General features: G+C 34.1%; 1 protein-coding gene across 1 annotated transcript in view; it reads left to right on the top strand.

Annotated features, from left to right (window-relative positions):
- FAT4 (FAT atypical cadherin 4) overlaps positions 1 to 24967 on the top strand; it is a 179767-nt gene that overhangs the window by 70947 nt on the left and 83853 nt on the right. Inside the window, exons 2-4 of the mRNA XM_042935547.1 lie at positions 4785 to 4916; positions 19187 to 19448; positions 20978 to 21328. Coding sequence (XP_042791481.1) covers positions 4785 to 4916; positions 19187 to 19448; positions 20978 to 21328 — 745 coding nt within the window. The remainder of the gene's footprint in view (positions 1 to 4784; positions 4917 to 19186; positions 19449 to 20977; positions 21329 to 24967) is intronic.

Here is a 24967-nt window from a genome sequence, read left to right as displayed (position 1 = left end):
ACACATGTTTTTGGGGTGCCTGGGTGGCTCAGATGGTTAAGCGACCAACTCTTTTTTTTTATTTAATTTTTTTTAGTGTTGATTTATTTTTGAAATAGAGAGACAGAGAGTGAGTGGGGGAGGGACAGAGAGAGAGGGAGAGACAGAATCTGAAGCAGGCTCCAGGCTCCGAGCTGTCAGCACGAAGCCTGATGTGGGGCTCAAACCCATGAACAGCAAGATCATGACCTGAGCCAAAGTTGGACACTTAACTGACTGAGCCACCCAGGCGCATCAAGTGACCAGATCTTGATTTCAGCTCAGGTCCTGATCTCACAGTTCATGAGATTAAGCCCTGGCTGGAGCTCTGCAGTGACAGCTCAGAGCCTGCTTGGGATTCTCTCTCTCACTCTCTCTCTCTGTCCCTCTCTGTCTGTGTTCTCTCTCTCAAAACAAAACAATAAACTTTGGGGAAAAAAGATATAAGCATGTTTTTTAGCTTAGGAACAATATTTTAAAATCTCAGAATTTTAAAATAAAATAAACCACTAATAGTCACTGTCTACTATTAAAGTGATCTGGTTTGCACAGAAAGAAGTTTTTAAAAATTATGAAGTCTTCAATCTTGTTTCCCAATATCTTCTGTAAACTTTTAATTTTGGTTCCTGTGTTTTGTATAATAACATTTCAAAACAAATTTTATTGAATCTTAGTCCAAAGAAGGCAAGACTCTTAGGTTGGTGGCAGACCCAAGAGTGAGCCAAGCACGTGTTAGAGTTTGGAGTCATCAGAAGGATGGTAACTGCCAAGGGCAAGATGGCAGACAGCTCAAAGAATTATCCTAGGTGTGGGAGATAAACCTTTTGGAATCAAGATACCAACAGTGTGTTTTCCCAGGGATAACTATAAATGTTTCTATTTGTACATATTTCTATTATCAAACTCTACTTCTTCCCTGCAAGAGATGTGATCTGTCTTGTTTTCTTCTGTATTTCTAGTGACTAACATATGTCTGTTATGTGATAGGTTTTAAAATATAGAATGGATAAATACTGGAATCAGTGACAATCTCATAGGCAAGCAGGGTTCATAGTCCTGAAATTCTTGGTTGGTAGAAACATGCTACAAGGGATCAGGAAAAGTGAATGGATTGCAGGAAAAGACCTACCTGAGCTAAGGAGTTCATACCTCTCTTTCTACATAAATCATTACCCCAGGCTATTGAGAGAGCTTAGAAAAACCATGCCAAAAGCTTTTTAGGAATACTAAGGTATTGTGGAATAGCAAAGAGATACTGGACAATTAAGAGAAATATCCATATTTCCACCCCCCAGCCTGAGAAAGAAATATGGAGGTCTTACCTTTTTGGTTAGCAAGCTGACACTGATTTTAGGAAAAACGATAGCCTGACTTATTAAATGGGTGCTATGTGATATCCAAAAAATAACCATTGCATATATCAGAATACAATGATGAAATGTTCTAAATCTGTTTTTATAATTGGCTGATTATAGATATATTCAGAAATGTTTAATTTTGAACTCATTAATATTGAACTAAATTTATTCTTTCTAGTAAAATGGGAAAGGTCTTTCTTTACCTGCACTTGATCTTAGCCAAAAGGCCAAGAAGCGATAGGTCTTTCTTTACCTGAAATGATTGAGTTGGACAAAATTTCATAGAGTATGCATGATCAAAGACTTCTAGAGCTGTATATAGGAATCACTAATACAGTCTTATTTCTTCTTAAAATTTGACAGAGAGAGATTTGTTGGCTGACCCAAGATTATATGGCTAGTTAGTTCATATGTAAGTGATTCAGATTCCAGATATAAATAATATGCACATTTATGAAAATGTATTTGTATAGCTGTGACATACTTTTCAAATATGATTCATTGTGTTTACTGAACATACACACCTACACATGAGAGAGACAGGTTTGTCTAACAGTAGAGAAAACTTATGTGCTAGCTCTGTGTCATTGGGTAATTAGTTAACCTCTTTAACTCTAATTTCTCTAATGAGAAGATAGTAGTATTTTCCTCAAAGGCTCTTTCGAAGATTTTTAAAAATGTGTGTGTGTGTGTGTGTACATGTATAATTTAAAACTATGTCTTGCACATATGTTAGTTATTTTGTAATAACTATTAAAATATAGAAAGGTGTTCAATTTATGCACTCACCATTTATAATGAGTGTAATGAGTAAGGTACCTTTCTGGAATACCCAACATGCTTCTAGTGCATGGTACTGTTTCCTGATGCATCTTTGATGTCATATTTAATTGGTGCCAATATGGATTATCCTTACTCTCAGTTTAGTGTTCTTCCCTAAACACACACACACACACACACACACACACACACACACTCATATACACTTACATAAACATACACTCATATATGCACATTCTCGCACAAATACACTTAGAAAACTCTCTCTCTCTCTCTCCCTCTCTCTCTCTCTCTCACACACACACACACACACACACACACACACACACAATCATACACAAGGTTGGCATCTTGGTTTACAATTAGATTCAGTCATAAAATTATAGATGAAAGACAATTTAGAATTGAAAAAAATTCTATTAAGCTAAAAAGTCAGAGTTAAGTTATGAGGTATTTTGGTTAGTTACCTCTTATTCTTCGTTTATTTTCCTACAGTATTTTGAGTACTGTGCACACATATAATGTGAAGATAATTATTAATTTCTAAAGAACATTGATGATTATGTTTTTGGATGACCATTGGGTCATTTATTCTTAAATTCACATTTTCAGGCTTTTGAAATACATATATGCATATGTATGTCAAAGCTCTTCCTACATGAAAACTTTGTACATATTCAATATGCTTCAGAGATGAACAGTAACTTGTATTTTTTTGAATTTGGCTTTTAGGACCTGAAATTCTGATTTATTAAGTCAATTTCTCAAAGTCTCTCCCTAGCTCTACAGAACTCTGAGGTCTGTGGTCACAACTTGAAAACCAAGAATAACTTTTTCAAAAATATTTTTAAGCTTGATTTATTTATTTTGAGAGAGAGAGAGAGAGAGAGCACATTGCATCAGGGGAGGGGCAGAGAGGCGGAGGAGAGAATCCTAAGCAGGCTCCACGGTGCTGGTGTGGAGCTGGATGCAGGACTCAGACTCATGAACTGTGAGATCATGACCTGAACTGAAACCGTGAGTTGTTTGCTTAACCAACTGAGCCACCCAGGTGCCCCAAGATTAATTTCTTATTAACTACTTCCCTCTGGCCTAAGCATTTTGCTGACTTCATTGAAGTCTAGTCATCATAAAATGCTCTAAGACATATAGTATTATCTCAGTTTTAAGATGAGGAGACTGAGACCCAGATAAATTAAGCACTCAGGTTTATCCAACTAACTAATAAGTTGGGGAGCCCGAATCTGAATTTCAGTTTTTCTAATTTGAAAATCCAGGTTATTTACAAATGTGCAAGGCAGTTGGACCTTGGCTGCAGTTGTACATACTGTGGACCTTTTCTTTAAAGGAAGTGGTATAGAGAATGATGTGAGCCCAAACTAGAAGTGCCACATTTCTAACCACTGAGACTGCCTGTTTCAAGAATACCCTGGACTAATTTGAGCCATTTGTTATGATCAAAACTCTCCTATTAAAAGGTGCGACTAGAGGCATAATAATTCTCTACTACTTAATTTGTATATTGTTTCTTGGGGAGGGAGTTATTTTTATCATTTGCTCATCCATTTATTCATCTAGCTCTGCTCTATTACCCATTCATTCCTTTTCGGAGAATAAGGACAGTCTCCGTCTACCCCATCTCTACCTCTTCCCAGAAAAAAAAAAAATCAAAATTCTTTTGCTCTCTTCTCTCTCTTCATATTCGTCTCCATCACTCTTAGATCTGATGGAGTTTTTACCGTGGAACTATAAAAGATGACATTTCATCCCATGAGAAAAATGCCTTGGTTATATCTGAGCTAAATGGATGGATGGATTTTTCTCCATGACTTAATTTTGTGACCCAACTGGGGAAACTTGCAGTTTTATTAGCAGCTGTCTTCCCTTACTTATCAGATATTCAGCTTTTAGCACCTAGCTCAAAAGAGAAAACACATGGTTTGAAGCTATTATTTAGACTTCACAAGTCTTTGCTTCTAAACAATTTTTTCCTAGAGAGGGAAACAAATAACTCTGACTAGGATCTTTCAAACAAAGCTGTTAATATTTGCCATCTACATAAACACGACATCAGAAAGGAATGATTATTTAGCTTTAGTCACATTAAAAAGTGCTGGCAGTAGTGGAAAGGGAAAGAAAAGAAGATGAGTGTATTTTTCTTCCCCACAGGTTGGGAGTTGATTTTAAAGGGGAAAGTGCTGAGGGTTTCTTAAAACAAAATGTGAACTTCTTTGTTTCCCCCAGACATTGCCAATATATAAACATTTCAGGAAGAAATTCTACACCTCATTTGTGTCAGGCGACATTTCATGGTTGAATGGCAGACGGTCCAAAGTCTGGGCAGTTCTTCAGTGGTGCACAAATCGGGATTAAATCAGCAGTTGATCAGTGGGCCTTTTCTAGTATAAACTCCAAGGCAACCCTTTGAAATGAGTTTTACTTGGATTTTATATTTTTTATAAGGATTTCATAGCTTTCTCTAGGGTATTTTCGTTGTTTGGATGTTCTATATAAAAATTCTGTTCTTTTTGGAAGGCCTACCTAGCTAGTGGGCTCTTAGTATACATTTTAATTAGCACCTTGCAGACATGTGGGGCTTTCATGCGCTATTTATTTCTCTCCTTGTAGGTTGAAATAACGCTTCAAGATATTAATGATAATCCACCAGTATTTCCAACAGACATGCTGGACCTTACTGTGGAGGAGAACATCGGAGATGGCTCTAAGATTATGCAACTGACAGCCATGGATGCTGATGAGGTAACTCAGAGCCTGAATTCATTTTGAAATCTAATATCCCAGTGACCTACCAAGTTTCTACTATATATTGATCACTTTTTTAAAGTTTTTTTTAATGTTTATTTATTTTTGAGAGAGAGAGACAGAGCGTGAGCAGAGGAGGGGCAGAGAGCTGTCAGCACAGAGCCCAACACGGGGCTCGAACTCACGACCTGTGAGATCATGACCTGAGCCGAAAACAGATACTTAACCGACTGAGCCACCCAGGCGCCCCTATTGACCATTTTTAATACCTAATAATTAAGGTTAAGCATCGTGTACTCTTTTTCAAAGAATATTAATTGTTGAAATGTGATATAAGAAGGCTAAGATAGAGACTACCAGGAGGTAATTTTCCTTTCATCAGTAATTCATTTTTCAGTTAGTTGCTGGTTGCACTTTAGATTTCTTAGCCAAATTATTTTAATTTCACAAATAGTAAAAATATCAAACAGCCATATTTTTTATGCCTTTATCATTCCAATTTGCTATCCTAGCAGCTAAGGATTGAACTTTTATTTGTATTTGGCAAAAAGCTGATTATTTAAAATTAAAACATTTAAAAAACACTATTATGTAGTGTTTCACTTAATTTGCATATATCTATAAAACAAAATATACGATTTAATAATAGCCTTATACATTTTAAAGAAATTATCTAGGCAAGCTAACGATTTTTCAAATCTGTTAATAAACAGAAATTTCTTATCTAGTAGTAAATGTAAAATTTGGGAACACAATTTAGATTACTGTCTTCTATATTTATATTTCAAGTTTAGCTAGTTAATTACCATGCTCCAAATGGCATAACAACTTATAAAATTTGTAATTTATCTTTTTCCTGTGAAAAAAGCCCATTGCTTGCTTTCTCCTTCTTGCTAGGTAAAGAAATTGATTAATGTGATGGTGTTGTGGAAAGAGAGATAACCTTCCCAGACACCAGTATCACCTTTCACCTTGAGCTAACCCCAACACAAACCAGAGTATTCAATTTTTTTTGCCCTCAATTAAACTTCAGAAGTATCTTCAAACTTGATTTTTGATCTAAGAGTAAGATCTCCATAAATTTATTTCTTTAACTTTAAAAGGTTAATAAATAAAAAACAGACTAATTTAACAGCTAATAGAGAAATGTAATGATGTAGTTTCTTTATAAGTTTTGGCAAAATCTAAGGAAAAGTAAGCAAAAAAAAAAAGCATAAATATTTAGATAATTGTAGTTTTCTATTTAAAAAGATTTGGTGTTTTAAGTTCAGTATATTCTACTCAATTTTATAAGATGTTAAACAACAAAAACTCAACAAGTAAAATTAGAATTAAATTGGCTTCATTCAATGATTCATGAATCAGGCAGTGTCTCATCTAGCAAGAGAAAGGAACGCCAACAAGCTGTAGAAAAGAAAAAGTTTTTAAAGGCTGAATGGGGTGGAAAAAGGAAATTCTTAGCAATGGGTGCGTTGTTTTGAGCAAGGTCACCTTCCTAAAGGGAACAGAGGGATCTATTGCTCCTATTACCTCACCAGTGCTGACCAGGTAATTCCATTTGGACTTGGTAAAAGTTACATTTCTAGGGAAGTTGAAACTGCAGTTAGATTAAGTATTACAGTCTCAGTTCATTGCCATGAGATTTAGCATAAGCAACTCCATTTTGGGACAGCTGTCTCCTTCCTACCAATTCCTTTCTTTTGATTCAACTCTCAGTTAACTGCAAAATATGATCAAAATTTAAGGCATCAGCACCACTCACAGATCCCACTCAGTTGTTCCTACAGCTTTTGTCAGTCCTCTGTGTGGCATTCATAGGTCATGACACTTTTTTTTTTTTTTTTTTTTTTTTTTTTGCTTAATCTCTGTGAAGCCCATGACTTCAGGTTATAATTTTAAGTTGTTCATTCTCTTCATTCCTTTTCTGATGTTCCAGTCTTACTTAGAGAGATCATTTGCTTGGTTACTAGCAGTGCCAAACATGCATTTAAAACTCTTCAGAGAATACAATGTGCCAGGGAGATTACTATGATTATTACATGCAAGATAATTTCTAATGTTTAGAAATTACTTCATAGCTTGGTCCCCAAAACCAAGCCAATCAAAATTAAATAAGTAAAAGAAAGACCCTGCTGAAGGAGTCACCTTTCTAAGAGGGAAGTGTCTTGCTCAGTGATTTTATGTAACTGAGTTTCCATTTCTCCAAAAGTGTGCAGCAGATGATATTAGCCACAGCACAGACTTTGCTCAGCTAAAAAATATTCAAGGGACCAACTTTGTTCAGAGAGTCTAAGGACTTTTGTTGGGCAGCTATTGTCTTTGCAGACTGTATAGTACTTTCAAGAGTCAGGGAAAGGTTTCTAATCACAGCCTCATTTATATTTGCTCCCAACCAGGGAAGTATGGCCCTGCAAAAAGAAGTGAATCCTGAATCATTAATTCTTTCTGGTAGTTCCTTTCCAGCTCAACAGTATAAATCTAGGGGAGCTGACCAGTGAAGTGTCTTTGTGGATAGTTAGGAACACAGTTAGATAACCTAAGAGTCATTGCCTGGCTATGCACCAGCTACTTAGGCATTCATAGGTCCAAGGAGAATGATAACCACCATAGAGAAAAGACAGATATTATAGGGGCATAAACCATTCTTGATAAGGTGACACTGTTAATGGACAATAATGGACACAGAGGAGCTTTTAATGACAAATCCAGCAGCCTAAGAGGCAAAGTCTCCCTTCCTTAGCAATGGCCTGTGAAATACTGATGATGGCATTATTTTTCTAGGCTAATGTCAGATTAAATGAAAGAAAGAAAAAAAGAGAGAGTTTTATGTTTAGTTGGAATGTGAAGTCTTGATCTGGCATCTTGGGAAGAAGCCATCTACCTTGATGTTGGCTATTTCTCTTCCTAGTCAATTTGACTTTGGAGGTCTCCTGCATTTGCGCAAGACCAGTTGTCAAGTGGAGTTTTCTTTAATGTGAGTTATTTATCTGCAAGTCCCTGGAGTGTGGCTGCCATCTGGGTAGTGAGAAGGACCTGATACAGTCTTTCCCAAGGAGTTTGAAGGGAAGTCTCATTTCTTAACAAGTCTAAATCAGAAGGATGAGAGAGAATTGGAAATGTTACTTTGGTAAATTGTAGCCAGATATTTGAGGAAGCTACAATGCAGGATCTAGTATTTACATGTGTATAACAAAACCTCAAACACAATTAACAGTCTAGAATCTAATCCAATAGAATCTAGAATCCAATATCTACAAAAATGCAAACATATTTTTATTTCTACAGTTACTCCCATTTTTAAAAGATAATTGCAGTAAAACTAATTTGTTTGCATATTTACATAAGTGCATTATTTATGATTATTTACATAAGTGCAACCAAAATAGCGGTTGCCCATATAAGCTATTCTTTTTAAAATTTATTTATTTATTTTGAGAGAGAGAGAGTTCACACCAGTTGGGGAGGGGCAGAGAGAGAGAGAGAGAGAGAGAGAGAGAGAGAGAAATAATCCCAAGCAGGTCAACGCAGAGCCCAATGCAGGGCTCAAACTCACAAACCATGAGATCATGACCTAAGCCAAAATCAAGAGTCAGATGCTTAACCAACTGAGCCACACAGGTGCTCTGACCATATAAGATCTTTTTTAAGATTAATTTGCTGAAACCTTGGAAGCAAGGTACAAAGATAATTTTCCAAGGGGATATCTTGACTCCATAATGTCAACCTAGTTCCTTAAAACTGATCATATCTGAATCTACACACATCTCTCTCAAATATGACATTCTAGTAAAAGCCTTGACTAGACTATTTCCTATTATGACTATTTCCAATTATGTCCTGTTAAAAGAGAATGGATCCTCATTGAATTTATGCAAACAAATAACAATATTGCATGAAACAATTATATTGCCAGAAAAATAGTTTCTGAATTCTGGAGAGATCAGGTAGGGAGAAAAAGCAGACGTTTCATCTTTATTTACAAAGGTATACTTTACCAATCTGCTCTAGGCCATAGTAAAAAAGAAAAGCAAAATAAGAAAACAAAAGAAAAGAAAAAAGTTTTCTTATATCTATTAAAACAAAACACTAAAGAACTGGCAATGTTTTAAACAAAAGTCATGAAGAATTATGATCATCCTCCTTAGTTCATTCAGTTCCATGTAATTAATACTTGTTCTAATTGAATCCAGTTTTTTTTTTCATTAGCTCTGGAAATTCTTACCCATTTTTTTTTTATTTTAAATTTATCAGAAATCAGTATTTTAGAATACTTTCCACAAGTCTTCTTAAAAATTAAACACTTTTGCCAAAGCATCAGAATGAAATAACTGTCTATAAATCACAAAAGACTTAAAAATGGCTGTGATTAAAATCTGGTGAGAGGTCACTACAATGTAATTCACAAAGAAATATGCCTATTTCTATGTGTAAAATATTAAATGTAATTTTAATATAATAACTAGCATTATGACTGAAAACATTCCAAGACATATTATATTTCCAGGAATTTTATATTATTTCTGGAACACTTATAACATATATCTATACTAATATAGCATTAAAAATTCTTTAGTATTATTTCTTATTTGACAATAATTTAACATATCAATTAAACTTAATTACTTTAATATATTTTTATAAGGAGAGAGATCATATCTTTTGAGATATTTCAGGGACCCTTTTGAAAATCCCAAGGTAATTCAAGGTCAAAAAGACTTTGTTTAGAATTTTATTTCAGGGAAGTTTGTCAAAAAATATCAAAAAGGTTTTTAAGATACTTGGGCAATTAAGACTATGTGTCACTATGAAATAATATTCAGTTATTTATTTAACCAGTGACAATTGAAGACTTCATAAGCAAATATAGAAGACCTCATGGTTCTGAAAAAAATTTAATTCTTTTAATATTGAGAGTCCTAGGTTTCAGTAACCAAAAACTTGATAAAAACAACATGGGAAATTATTTTGACAGAACATAGAATTCTTGTTTTTTTTAGGCATGTTACTTTGAACAGTAAGGAAAATTCTTTTTATAATCACTTATCAAGAATAGACCACTGGACCAAGAAAATTTTGTCTTTTTAACAGACAGGAAACAAAATTCTTTTTTTTTAAATTTATTTATTTATTTTGAGAGATACAGCACAAGTGGGGGATGGGGCAGAGAGAGAGGGAGATAGAGAATCCTAAGCAGTCTCCTCACTGTCAGTGAGCCCAACAGGGAGCTTGAACTCATGAAACTGTGAGATCATGACCTGAGCTGAAACCAAGAATTAGATGCTTAACGAACTGAGTCACCCAGGTGCCCCCAGAAAACAAAATTCTAATTTTGCACCAGCTTACTTTTGATATTAGAACTCAGTTGCTTAATTAAATTCATTCCAATCTTAACCAGTGTTGATCACACATGAAATTCCTTTCTCTTGTTTTTAGTAGTTTTAGTTACATATATTAGAATTTATAATGCTTAGAAGTCTTTGATTTCTAATGAAAACTAAGAAGTAAGCAATTATAAACTGTCTTTTACATTAGCATTCTATGGTTTGGCAGATTTACACTTTTTATAATTTCTAGAAACATGTACTTCCTCATAGAAAATTTCTCAACACAGCATAAACATGTTCACTAATAGACCTAATTATCTTTAGTTTCTCTGTAAAAGGAAGCTGAAAGTGGATAAGCTCATGTTCAATAACTAATGTTTTAGTATTTTGCCTTATTTGGAAATGATCTGGATATTCAACGAATATAACTTGACTCATCATTTAACTTAACCAAGTAAAACTTTAAGGTTTCAGGTTACCAAAACGATTTGAGGAAACTAAAAAAATTACCTAAAACTTTTTATACTACTTATATCTATTTTATTTACCGTTTCTTAACAATTACATTTAGATTACTGATGAAAATTTCATCATGACAAGTTATTTTTATTGCTGACAAATTTTATAAGGCAGATAACATGACCTTATTTGATTAATAAATCCAAGTAAAATAAAATTTGCATGACTGTATTATATTCAATGTTGAAAAGTCTAAGGACCTGTATATTTTAATTAACCAACAAACTTGAATTAGCTTTATTACTGAATATTTTCCTAGATCACATGGATTTGAAAAGCATTTGAGTCAGTTTTCATTGTATTTTTGAATTCTTTATGAATATTAAATTTGTATAAGCACATATTTGCTTAAGTCAAAGAAATATAGCTTTGTTCACAAACTAATTTTAATAATACTATCTGGAGGTAAAGGTGGTGGAATTCTCTACTCCCAGATGGTATTATTAAAATTAAGTTTAATATATATTATACATATATACTCACATAAATATAGAGAAAAAGACACATTATAGCTTCTATATACTTAAAATTTCCTATTAGTTCAAAATCTAAATGACCTTCTCCCCCTTTTTTATTCTAATAAGAATTACCTCCCCAAAGTTTATACATTAACACTTACATGTCAAAGGCACAGTGAAAATGAGAGTTTAAGATAAATAGGGGATTCTTTGGGATGGGTAAAAAAGAGTAAGTGAACGTTCAACTGTCTCTAGAGCTACATTTTTAGTTCTGCAAAGATTTGTGAGATAAGGACAGTTGCTCTCAATTCTTCAAAGAATTGGATTGCAACTTAAATGACATCATAGGTTGATTTACCCATAAATTCTTTTACAAGGGCTTTAGAAGGGTTTTCTTTCCTTCTGGATTCATAGTTTTATTTTAGTGTAGGGGAGAAGGCCTAAAAAAAGTTCTTTCAGGCCCTACAATTTGGCCAATTTCTGACCACAGAACTACTTTGTAGTTTTTAGCTGGAACAAACAGTAAATATTTCTGGCAGTATTGAATAACCCCTGGGAATGAAGAGGCATCCCCGAAGAGGATGCATAAGATATTTTGTTTTCCTCCTTATACTGGGCACTACAGACAGAGATCTGGGAGAGCTGACTCTGGCAAGAATTCTTACCCTTAGCTGGCTTCCGCCAGTTTTTCCAGGATCCATCTGTAGCATTTTACCAGAATTTGGCAAGGTTTTTCATTATTTTAATTTAGGTTTTCCCTTGGCTGTTTAAGAGAAAAACAGCAGTTTACCAGAAAATCCCTCAGAGTTCCATCAACTTTGGGAGATCCCCATTAGCAAAGAGCCCTCCTTCAAGAGTAGACATGTGGTGTCTTTAGGGTCATTAACTTGGCATACTTTTGCTTTTGCTTGAGGGAATTCAGACACAGGATTACTAGAATGAGTACTCAAATAAAGGAGAATAGAGGGAAGCAGTGAGACTTACATCAACCTTATTTTTGTTGTTGTCGCTTTGTTTTGTTTTTAGGTACCTTTTGTATCTTGAATTTTTCATTAACCTTTTGCAACAAATCTTTTAATGAAGCTATTTTGGAATTTGGAGACTTTTGGAGGTTCTTTGTATGCCAATTAAATAGGTATTCCATTCTGTTTCTTTGATTTGGGAGTCTTAGCTTTTAAACACACTTCTTAAATGATCTTACCTAATTGGAACATTCCTCATAATGGCCACTGTAATTCTAGGTTATAATTACTTTGAGGGCTGGCAGCAGTTTGCCGGGACCCTAGCTGCAAAGGGGGTTTAACCCACATTTTTTTGTCCAGCCATATCTAGCTGGCTAATTGGGTGTGACCCACTTATCTGCCCCACCATATCTTGGGGCTCCCAGAGTGACAGATACCAAGCCAAGTTCTCAGAACACAAAACAAGCTTAAGAGGATTTTGCTATTTTTGTAGATGGTTATTTCTTCCAGGATCATAGTTCTTAGACATAAAATAAACAGGTGTGCCGGAAAGTAGCAGAAACTCTTTAGATTTTAGACATCCCACTTTATTATAATTACTTTTTTCAGCTAAGCTTTTGGGTCTCTCGGAGCCAAACTAATACCTAAAAGGGATGTGGCTCTGGGTTGGTGACTGTGCAGTGTTTTACAGTGTACCTCATTGCATGGAAATTTGCTTGGGATTAGCAGATGGCTTAGTGTCCTTCTAACTCATTCCATGACCAACTTATTCTAACAGACGAGTCTTTGATTTAGGTGGTAAGCATATACAATAAATAGCTTTTAAGTGCTTGACCCATGCCCACCAATTTTTGCAGCTTTTTGGCCTCTGAGATCCCTGTTAACAATAACTTTTATCTACACAAAACAAGACAAACATGTGCCTCCTAACATGCCAGCAGCAATCAGATGTTACTGCAGACTGGCCAAGAGAAGGCCAGGAAATTATTAGCAAATGTATTGTTTTAGGCAAGGTCACCTTCCTGAGGGGAGCAGAAAGGGTCTATTGGGTGGATTATCTCACTAGCCCTGACCAGGTAATTCCATGTTGACTGGTTAAAAGTTAAATTCCTCAAGGAGTTGAAACTGCAAATAGATTAAGTATTAAGTCTTGGTTTGTTAACATAGGGCTTAGCACAAGGGACTCTATTTTGGGCCTGCTATATCCTTTTTAACAATTAAGAATTTTTCTTTCCTAATTCCAGCTACCTTAAAAGTTATGTGACTATATTATTATTTATAGCTATGATATATCAGCTATTATTTAGTAAATACTTCATTTTCTTAAAACTCTTCATTGATAATATATATTTGGCTAGCTCAATTCATAAAATTTGATTAACTTTTATTTAGAAAAGTAGTAAACCTATGATCCAGCAATTGCACTAGTAGCTATTTACCCAAAGAATACAAAAAGACTAATTCAAAGGGATACATGCCCCCCAATGTTTATAGCAGCATTATCAACAATAGTCAAATTATGGAAAGACCCCAAATGTCCATCAACTGATGAATGGACAAAGAAGATGTGTGTGTGTGTGTGTGTACATACATACACAATGGAATATTACCCAGCCATAAAAAGAATGAAACCTTGCCATTTGCAATGACATAGGTAGAGCAAGAGAGTATTATACTAAGCAAAATAAGTCAGTCAGAGAAAGACAAACACCATATGATTTCAGTTATATGTGGAATTAAGAAACAAACAAAAAATAATCATAGGGAAAAACAAGAGGAAGGAAAACCAAGAAACAGACTCTTAACTATAGAGAACAAACTGATGGCTACCAGAGGGGAGGTAGGTGGGAGGATGGGTTAAACAGGTGATGGGAATTTAGGAGGCACGTATTGTGATTAGCACTGGGTATTCTGTGGAAGTGTTGAATCACTGAATTGTACACCTGAAACTAATATTACACTGTATGTTAACTAACTGGAATTTAAATAAAAACCAAAAAAGAAAAAAAAATATGTGAAGAATCAAACAAAATAAAAAAGAAAAAGAAAAACATTAAAAAAAAAAGCACCCGTGGGGTGCCTGTTGTCTCAGTAGGTTAAATGTCAGACCTCGGCTCAGGTCATGATCTCATGGTTCGTGGGTTTGAGCTCTGCGTCTTGCTCTGTGCTGACAGTTCAGAGCCTGGAGCCTGCTTCAGATTCTATGTCTCCCTCTCTCTCCCTGACTCGCCCTCTGTCTCTGTCTCTCAAAAGTGAATAAACATTAATAAATTTTTTAAGACAATTCACATTAAATAATTGTAACTGTAATGACTCTTATTGGTTATTCTTTCAATAGGAATGAGATAAACTTCCTATATTTTAAGTGGTTTATTCAAAGAGTGAAGCAATAATCATGTTAATTATGATAAAAAATATTCTAATGGGATATGCTATTCTCTTAAGAACTGATTATTTGAAAGAGACAACAATACTATGATGTTCATAGTATTATAATTTTATATGCCCCTCTGTTTTTTCAAGTTATGACAAATAAGGTTTACTACAAATAAAGTGCTGCCTGCCTGTTTATTTTTCTCCATCTAGCTTTGCTGTGTGTGCACGTGCATGCATACTTGCCTTCAAGTTTATCTTTTGAGATGTTTATATTTACAGTGAGATCTGAGGAAAGCTGGGAAGGTCCTTATGTCTTTAGGTATTTATGTCAAAATTATTTTAATGCACTTTGTTTTATTCTATTGAGCTTATTTTTTAAGTAAAAAAAAATGTAAGTAACTATGTAGGTGTTATCACTTAGACATCCTAGTATTAAAAGCTACTGAAATGTAAAATGATGATATCTAGGATAAGTAAGAAGTGCATTTGAGGTGAGGCAAGGTGTGGAGTTAAAGGGACAGGAAAGTGTAAGGTTGTACAGAAAAGGGAAATGGAGGTTGAGTTTTATGCCTGAAGGCATAAAAATCACCAAGTACTTTGTAATCAAATCTCTTGATGGGGGCGGGGGGAGGGAAAGGCAGGAGAAGATGGGAGGGAGGAAAGAGGTTTACCTACAACTTTAAAAGAAAGGAAGATATTTCTGTAAAACTGCTCTTGGACTATTATGTTTTTAAGGATTAAGCTCATGAGGTTGCTTTCCTTCTTGAATATGTTTTTTCTTAAAAATTTTTAGGAGCCTTTAAATGATTGCTGACTCTGTCAACTCATGACATGAGGAATCAAAATTTCTTTGGCCCTATGCCAGCTGGAATGGATACCTCAGCTTTCTATGGCATTCAGGATCTGGTTGTTTCCTTTTTTGAGTGGCTTGCAAAAAATTAATATTAATGCTTTTAGATAAACCTTCATTCTATTTTCTACTCTATCCTCAGCTTTTTACCTCTTAGTTGAATTTGAAAAAAAATATATATATATATATTTGAAGTGTTTTCTCTCACCAAATCATGGCTGTTTTTTTCTTCCTCTAGTATGAATAGAATTCAATATTTAATGCAAGGGATTTCTTTTAGTTAGCTTTGCAGTCAGCATTAAATTATTGCACAATTATCCAGTGAATTGGTTTTAAAAGATCAATAGAATTATTTAAAACACTAATATTATGTAAGTTATTAGCAAACTATGTGTCAATAAATTATTATTTATACACAATTCCTTAATGACTAAATCAAACATCTAAGTATTAGTATGTTAGAGAAACTCTAGTCGGGCACTGGAGAATAATGCCTGGGTAAAGGACTCAGTTTTAGGAAGCAACATGTACATGTTGAACTTAATTTAAATATCATTTGAAACATATGTTGGACCAAGATACACATCTTTCAGAAGCACATGACTTTGTCAGTCTCTTGTTTCCTTTTATAAACAGAATTATTATGCTTGTAATGGGCCAGGATACTCAAGCTTTGTTTCAGAGTACCATACTTGTTTTTGAAAATACTACTTAAGGTTGTAAAATGCATTTGCAATTTATAGCTATTTACTTTTAGAATTCCTTCCACGTGCTTTTGTCTCTGTGGTTCCTCAGGAGAGTAGCATGTTTTCAACCAGCATTATTTCCACTGCACAGCAACTGAAATACGATATTTGTTTCTTGTGGTATTGCTGATACTGCATATTTTAGATATTAAATAAATAGACTTTTCAAAAGACCTAATTAAGTCATTACTCTTGGCCAGACATTTTCAGACATTCACTAGAGCTATTAATTCACTGCATCAGCTGATTTTGAATATAAAAAGATTGTTGTATCAACATATTTTGATGCCTTTGTTTCTGTTCATAAGAATTATCTTAACTTTAGGAGTATTAATTATGACTGTCACTATATAGACAGGACATATCTAAATTTCAAACCATTTGTGTAATAGCTTTAAGTTGTTTTTTTTTTTCTTTGCTTTCCCCTAATTTCCAAACACTTACCATTTTAATAGGTAAGAATTGAATGTGGCTGTTTTCATACCTGGATTGCTTTACTAGAATAATGGAACTCTTAGTGAAACAGAATAAATAGTACAGAATGTGGTCAGATTAGAAGTCTAAAATTCTTATTTGAATGTTTTTGTTAAACCATATAATTATAATAAATACGTTAGATACTCCATGTACACCTGAATATACAAGATACATGTGGTTTTGTGTTAAAATCAGCTATTCCGTTACCAAATTAAAACGTGCTTTGAGGCATTCACTTTACTAAATTTTAAGATTGGCTTGAAGAATGCAGTAGAAAAATATAGCCAATCCCACTGAACATGTATTTTGAAAGAGTATTTTTGTCTTTGACTTATAGAAATCATACCCTTAGGTGTTTGGTAATGAAGGATAAAACACATCTAATCTGTGGAGGAAAAGATGTATGGAAACCGTGGGTGCTGTGGTCTCCCAGCATGCCAGACTTCTAGTCTACAAATCCTAAATTTCAGGTTTTCCCGATATCCTTCTTGGGAGTTCTTATCCCGGATATTTTGATAAATAAATTTCTAGAGCTTAATAATTGTAAAAAACATATTTATTTTATGTAAGTATATTTAAGTAAAAAAGTAATTGTTTGAAGTCAACAATTCCGACACTATAAGTCAGTGTCAACACTTAACATATATGTATTATAGGAAATGAGAAAACATATTTTTTCCCTGCAATATATAGCAACTCAGTTGTATTTTCATTTAAAGTATTCATTTACAGGAATCTCAGTCATCAAATGAACTTAATCCATTATATAAAAACAGGAATAAAGATAACAGCTATCACTGTTATATGCTTTCTGAAGGATCATTCTAGGTGTTTTACATGTATTAACTCATTTAATCTTCACAGTAGCCCTATGGGGCAGGTAATGTTATTATTCTGATTGTTCAAGTAAAGAAACATCGGCTCATTGGGGCTAAGTATAAGGACCAAGGTGGAGCAGAGATTCAACACCAAAAACATCAAATCTCATCCAGTGCAGTATATAATATTCAATGTAGTATTTTAATTATAATATAATTAAGAAATATCTAAATCAAACTGCTTATAATTTCAACATTGTACTGTCAAGTTTATATTTAATATATGTTTGAAAATACTATATTACCAAATATGTTTTGAAATAATATATGTAGAATATATTTTAAAATACTAGGAGGTCGGCATTCCCCATCATCAAGTCCACATGGGTTCTTTAATTTTAATTCTTCTAAACTTCTTTATTTTCGACTTTGCTAATATCTAATCTTTCTTGAAACCTGCCCTTTAAACTCAGTGAGTGCCCATCAAGTGATGTGCTTAGGGCAGTGTTTAGCACTTAGTGAACACTGAATGAATGTACCGTTTTTCTCAACCTTTTCATGTCCCCTACTAACTTTCTAGTTTAGATTTCATGTTTTGAGGGTCACAGCTCAAAGGTCTAAGAGAACACAAGAAATCACCCGCTCTCATTTTACAGAACATGGACTTGGAACTTCAAACCATATAGATTGTAGAAGGTTTCATCTTGAGGAAATGAAGCCCCAGTCCTTTGGGCCCAAACTCTCCTCACTCTTTCCCTTCTCTGGCCTCTTCGCACTCTAGTCCCTCTTACATTATCAACAGCCTTGAAAGATTGCTTCCAATTAAGCCAAGATTAGTGTTTTCTTGGCCATAAAATTCAAACCAATTTGTGTTGCAGTTGAGATTCTCCAAAATATACCCATAACCAAACCAAGAGTTTGGTCTGACCTTCTTCTATTCTTCATTTAAACTCTTTCCTCTAACAAACTGTTTAACAATGAGTAAGCCAAACACATCATTTTCCTTTCTTCTGCACTTTTGCTTAAACTCAAATATTCCCTTAGTCTTTGCTTTACAAAAAAAAAAAAAAAAAAAAGGAAGCCGTTCTACAAACCCCAGTTCAGTCCATATACATTCTCCATTATTATCTTCCTTAAAGAAATCAACTTGGTTCTTACAGTGGTTATTTAAAGCCTCCCCCATTTAGTACTTGCCTCATTTAATTACCTTCTCATACTGAATCAGAATGATCATGAGCTCAGAGTCAGGCAGAGTTGGATTTGAAATCCATGCTAACTGATGCAGTGTGACTCTGTAAGTTACCTAGCATCTCAGAACCCACTGTCTTCATTTGTGAAATGGCACCTCATGGAGTCGTGAACTGAAGTGAGATAATGCGTACATAATGCTGTCACAGTGCCTGGCACAGAGCAAGCCTTTAGCAAATCCTCTGGTCATGCGATTAGTAGTAGTGTCATTTGTATTTTCTGTAGCGACAACTTGACTTTTTTCTATGTGTATATTTTATGAGTTAAAAGATATATATCTTATACTGATGGCTGATATTTTCTGTTATTTAATGGATAGGTGTTGAAAGACTATGTAATATACTACTTTGGGTGGTTATCTTTTGAAATCTTTTAATGTCTTATAAAGGAAAGCCCAAAGCCTCACTTTGTCAAAGACATATTCAACATAAAGAATGGTGCTCTTACTTTTCTACTTCTAACACGTTCAGATATGGGTCTTTTTCTTAGGGTGCGAATGCTCTGGTCACGTACACTATCATTAGTGGAGCTGATGACAGTTTCCGCATTGACCCCGAATCTGGAGATCTGATAGCAACCAAGCGGTTGGACAGGGAACGCCGTTCCAAATATTCCTTGCTGGTTCGGGCAGATGATGGCCTTCAGTCCTCAGATATGAGAATTAACATCACTGTCAGTGATGTGAATGACCACACACCTAAGTTCTCCAGACCTGTGTACTCTTTTGACATCCCAGAAGACACAACCCCAGGTAAGCGGCACACGTTTTTGCCAGCGTCACTTTTGACTAAAATTATGGGATATGTAATGACTGCTCTTAAGTAACTAGTTTTTATTGTATACTACTAGGTATAAAAATATATGTGCTAGATATTTTAGTCTTTTAATTAACCTTCTTTGATATAGTTCCCAAGTGAATTCCTAGACTTTGGAGAACAAATGAAGTTAGCAATTCATCTAATTACTAATTACAAATATTTCTGTTTCTGAAAGTATTTGTGATGAGTTGTTAATTTTCTGTCAATGACCGTTTTGGTACTATTTTTCCACTTTATACTCTGTGATATTTTACATCCCACTTAAACATTTTATGTGTTAATATTGTTTCTAAACGCTGACCTCTAAGAAACTGGTCATTTAATATGTTGTATTTTGCTACCCCTGCATCCATTCTGAATTAATGTACTTTAGAAATGCATTTGCAGGACAGGACTGCATCATTATTTTTAACATATTTTAAATTGATTACAAAAATTAAAATAAATGGATACTGTAAAAGTGCCTAATATACTTATAGTGCTATGTGTACAAAGCACAAAGAAAAACACATGAAAACCTGTGACTACTGCCTCTAACACTTAAAACCTGTGTGACCCAGGGAAAGTTAATTCATATCTCTTAGCCTTAATTTCAAGTTCCATAAAATGGAAATAATAATTCCTGTTGGAATTAGAGTAAAGGTTAATTTGGAGAATATATCATAGTGTGCAACACGGGGCTTGGGAAATCGCAGGTACTCAATCAGTGTTAGTGGAATCTCAATCCTGAATTGTCGCCTTGCCTCTTTGAACATATTATGTTGTGATTGTTGAGTTTGAGTACTAAATATCCATATTTTCAGTGTGTGTACGCTTCATTTCAATTATTGGAAATTCTTATCTAAAATTGAAATTTTATTCTGAATTACATTTGGAATGATTTTGCGTAATAAGGCATATGTTACAGAAACTCATTTGACAAAGAAATTAAATATTTATAGACTACTTCTCACTGGAGTTTTCCCTTCCCTCCCCAACATGAGTTGTGCACGTCCTTCATGAAATTACCATCACGTTTATTTCTGCCTTAATTACAGCAATGACCACATGAGCTATCAAGTGATATCCCCTGAGCATAAGTCTGAATTATTGCTTGGGACCCACACCTTCCTGATACTAGCAATGGGCCCCAATAGAAGTCATTGCAGTCACCAATATGTTCATGAATTGTTAGTGCCAAGCAGAAAAATAATGTCAGAAGTAGTATTATTTCTCCAGAACATTTACACTGCAACATAGAATTTCCTGAGTATTTAATATGCTATATATTTCATTAATATTCGGGAAGGTTGGTATCAGTATTAATGTAGAAATCTGCAGAATGTTGAGGTCACTCTATTTTCATAGTGATTCTCTGGTTAAAATGTGTTACTGTAATAATAAAATTTGTTGGTGTCTGCATATAGTCTCTGAGTAATACCTTATCTCATTAATTTTAGACCATTAATTTATTTTTTGATAGGTTCATTGGTAGCAGCTATTTTAGCTACAGATGATGACTCTGGTGTGAATGGAGAAATTACGTATATTGTGAATGAAGATGATGAAGATGGCATATTTTTCCTGAATCCAGTTACTGGAGTCTTTAATTTGACTCGAGCATTAGATTATGAAGCACAACAATATTATATCCTCACTGTTCGAGCTGAAGATGGCGGGGGACAATTTACTACCATTAGGGTGTATTTTAATGTACTAGACGTAAATGATAACCCACCTATTTTCAGCTTAAATTCATATAGCACATCTTTAATGGAGAATCTACCTCTAGGATCTACTGTTCTTGTGTTTAATGTTACCGACGCAGATGATGGTATGTACTTTATTTTATACACATAAAATTTTACTAAATATGACCTCAGATTTATATTATATTTATTTACTGTGTTCAGCTGTCACAATTTTTTTTAATATAGGTCCAAAAAGGAATAGATTTATGATTTAATTATAGAGGATTAAAAATCTGAGTACTTTATAAGTTAAATTCTTGTAACAGTTACACAGCATGCATTGTTATCATTTCAAAAACTTTGTCTTCTGGGGCACCTGGGTGGCTTGGTTGGTTAAGCATCCGACTTAGGCTCAGGTCATGATCTGGCAGTTTGTGAGTTCGAACTCCACATTGGGCTCTGTACTGACAGCTCGGAGCTTGGAGCCTGCTTCGGATTCTGTGTTTCCTTCCCTCTCTGCCCCTCCCTTGCTCACGCTCTGTCTCTCTCTCTCTCACTCTCAAAAATAAATAAACATGAAAAAAAAAACTCTTTATCTTCCTTTTTTACAGTATTGCAGTTTAATAATGTAGAAGTCCTAAAACAGTTTTTTACTAGGCTTCTGTCAAATTAGTAAAAATATTTGTCTACATTTATAACTTTAACATATAAAGGATAAAATTTGGAAGCAAAAGGAAAACCAACATTAAAAAAATACTTAAGAATGCATAATTAGTTGTATATTTCCAACAGAAAGCTTCTAATAATATTTTAGCAAGCTTTCATGCTTTGACTGAAAAGATGATTCCAGATCTCTTTAACTTATGCTATATAATCAAGTTGAGATTTCACCTTAACTCTAGACTTTACATGTGTTTGATTTTATTTATTGCAAAATCACTTGGCAAACTTTCTTTTAAAATATAACTCTCCTGGCCTTTATTCTAAAACCTGTTTTGTAAATACACATATTATATAATATAGCACTAGAGATAACATTGTGCATATTATCAGTCTTTAACTGATATGTTTGGAAAGTTAATACCTTGTTTCCCCTTTTATTGGATGAGTTAGATGTCCTATCTCTTGAGAAAACAAGGGACAGAACTTTCAAGAGGAAATAGGTCTCGAGCCTGAGGATATGCCTAACAACATAGGCATATCAACCTTAATTTAGAATTTCCTGGTTCTTACTGACTTGGATGATTAATGTAATTTCGGAATACCATTGTATCTCAACATTCTCCTCTATACTTAGTTTCCTTTCAGAATTGTCTAGAAGTGTCACTGAGAAAGATATGACAGGCAAAAAGCACATTATTTTATATATGTTTCAATTCACAAAATTGGAAATACTTTCTTTAGAGTTCATTAAGTGCATTTTGAAGTTTTCCCCTTTTATATACAAGCACAGTTAATATTGGTCGCAGGTGTATATCTAAAAAAGAAGTATCTGTAATTCTAGTACTACTACTATAGCTAATAATAACCAATATTCGTGGCATATTTAGCATGTAACTAGTCTTGGCCTAAGAACATTGCTCACTCTATTTCATTTACACCAGCCCAGCTCTGTGATTGGCTCCAACTGGCATTTATATACAATTGAGCTTAATCCCAATTTTGGAAGTTGATGTCGGTGTTATAACTTTCATTAGTTTACCTGCTCTCTGCATATCAATATCTTATTTGTCGTTATGACTGGTCCTGACTTTTCTGTAGTGAAGAGTTTTTTTTGCTATGTTTCTTTGTGATGTATTTATTATGCACTAGAGAGTGACCGTTGCTTCACAGGACTGTGTGTTCCTCTGGATTAAATTTTATTTTTCCTCATACCTTCAAATACAGAGAACAATAGCAAATAAGAAACTTTCTTTGTGAAAGCCTGTTGGAATATTCCTAAAGCAGTATATTATTCACAGCCATATATTAACCATTGACTTCAACTTACTCTTCATGCATTTCTTTTCCTTTAATTGTGTTGAGTAAAAGTTTCAAGCTACATTTTTCCATTGTTTTAGTTTTGAATGTTTTTATCACTGTAATTTCCTGTACTTTGGCCTAAAATATAGGACATGGTTCCTATTCTTTCTGAATTTCAAGGATAATGATAAGACTGAACCAGGGTAACCTTCTTTGTTTAAAATTACCAACTCAATCACACTAAATAGTTCTCAAAGTATTTCACAGGCATTATTATTTAGACATTTTTTTAAAAAATAACAAATTCGGGGTACCTGGGTGACTCAGTTAAGCATCTGAATTTAGCTCAGGTTATGGTCTTGCTGTTTGTGAGTTCAAGCCCACCTGAGGCTCCATGCTGAGCGTGGAGCCTTCTTGGGATTCTCTCTCTCCCTCTGTCTCTCTCCTTGCCTCTCCTCCACTTGTTCTCTCTCTCTTCCCAAAATAAATAAACTTTAAAATAAAATAAAATAAAATAAAATAAAATAAAATAAAATAAAACAAATAAAATAAAATAAAATAAAATACAAAACAAATTCATCTAAATCTGTGATCAAAAGGTTCCTGATGGGAGAGTATTGTCATTTGAGGAAATTTTATATAAAAATAAAGTTAATATTTTCTGATTCTCCAGAGTTTCACCTAAAATTTTAGGTTACAGAATTATTTAGTAAAAATAGGTCAAATATTTTACTATTTTTACAATACAAATAGTATATGTATTAATCTCAAGGCTTCCCTGTGTATAGTTTAAAAAGTATTGTATTGAGGCAAAATGTTATAAACCGAACTTAATGCAAATAAACTGGCTTTGGTAGTTATTATGTTATTCTAGAAATAAATGCATATGCTTTTCAAAATATTGGGAGTCATAGACTATTTTGAGAATAGAGCAATGGTAATTATTGCTGAATAAGTTCACCTGTATATGCTTGGTACAATTGCAGGCATTCAAATTAAAGAAGTTTCATATTCCATTGACTTGATGACCTTTTTTTGAAATCGCTTCATAAAGCCGAATGCTATCTGAAACAGTTCTGTGCCTTACAGCTGTATGATAAGTTGACAAATGCTAGCTCATTGTAGCCTAATTAAATCATGTTTAGGGATTGTGAATAAATACACACATTTCATAACAGAACTATATACCTATGTTACGTGCTATATTTTCTGGAACTAAATAATTCTCGAGACTGAAAAAAACAAAAACAGAAACAAAGACTCAATACAACCACACATGCACAATAAAACTGCCAGAAAGAATCATGCGCCTAAACCACTTTCAGAACATTGAACACAAATGGCTAGAAATATGAACAGTTTTAAGTTTAAAGACCTGGTGGGCTATAAAATCCCACTAAACTCAAGTCCCATTGCTTATGGGTAAATTACAGAATTTTAAAATAATGTATGTACTGTTTCGTGATTCGAGTATTTGACGCAAAGGACAGAGAGAGACAAATGATATGAGCTCTGTATTTTTTTTAGGAAACTACAAATCGTTAGGGAGAATTTTGAGCTTCTCTCTATCCACATCTATTTTCTAGCTGTAGAGCACATGCCCAAAGTCATTTAGAATTGTCAGAAAGGAAAAGTCCTTTTCTTTATAGTAAGGTAATATATGGGTGGCTCTTGTGGCCTGTAATTGCAACGGGAAGGATTCATGAAGTTCCTGAGATGAGAGCTGTTTTTCAGATGGTGGTGCAGTATTTTGTGCAAAGGTTGTTGTATTTTTATGTTTATTTTCTCAGAGATGATTGTTATCATGAGTTCCTCTTACT

The sequence above is a fragment of the Panthera leo genome, chromosome B1 (genome assembly GCF_018350215.1).
Source record: "Panthera leo isolate Ple1 chromosome B1, P.leo_Ple1_pat1.1, whole genome shotgun sequence".
NCBI classification, from domain to species: domain Eukaryota; kingdom Metazoa; phylum Chordata; class Mammalia; order Carnivora; family Felidae; genus Panthera; species Panthera leo.
The sequence above is the reverse complement of the archived record's forward strand: the minus strand, read 5'-3'. Positions and strand labels throughout refer to the sequence as shown.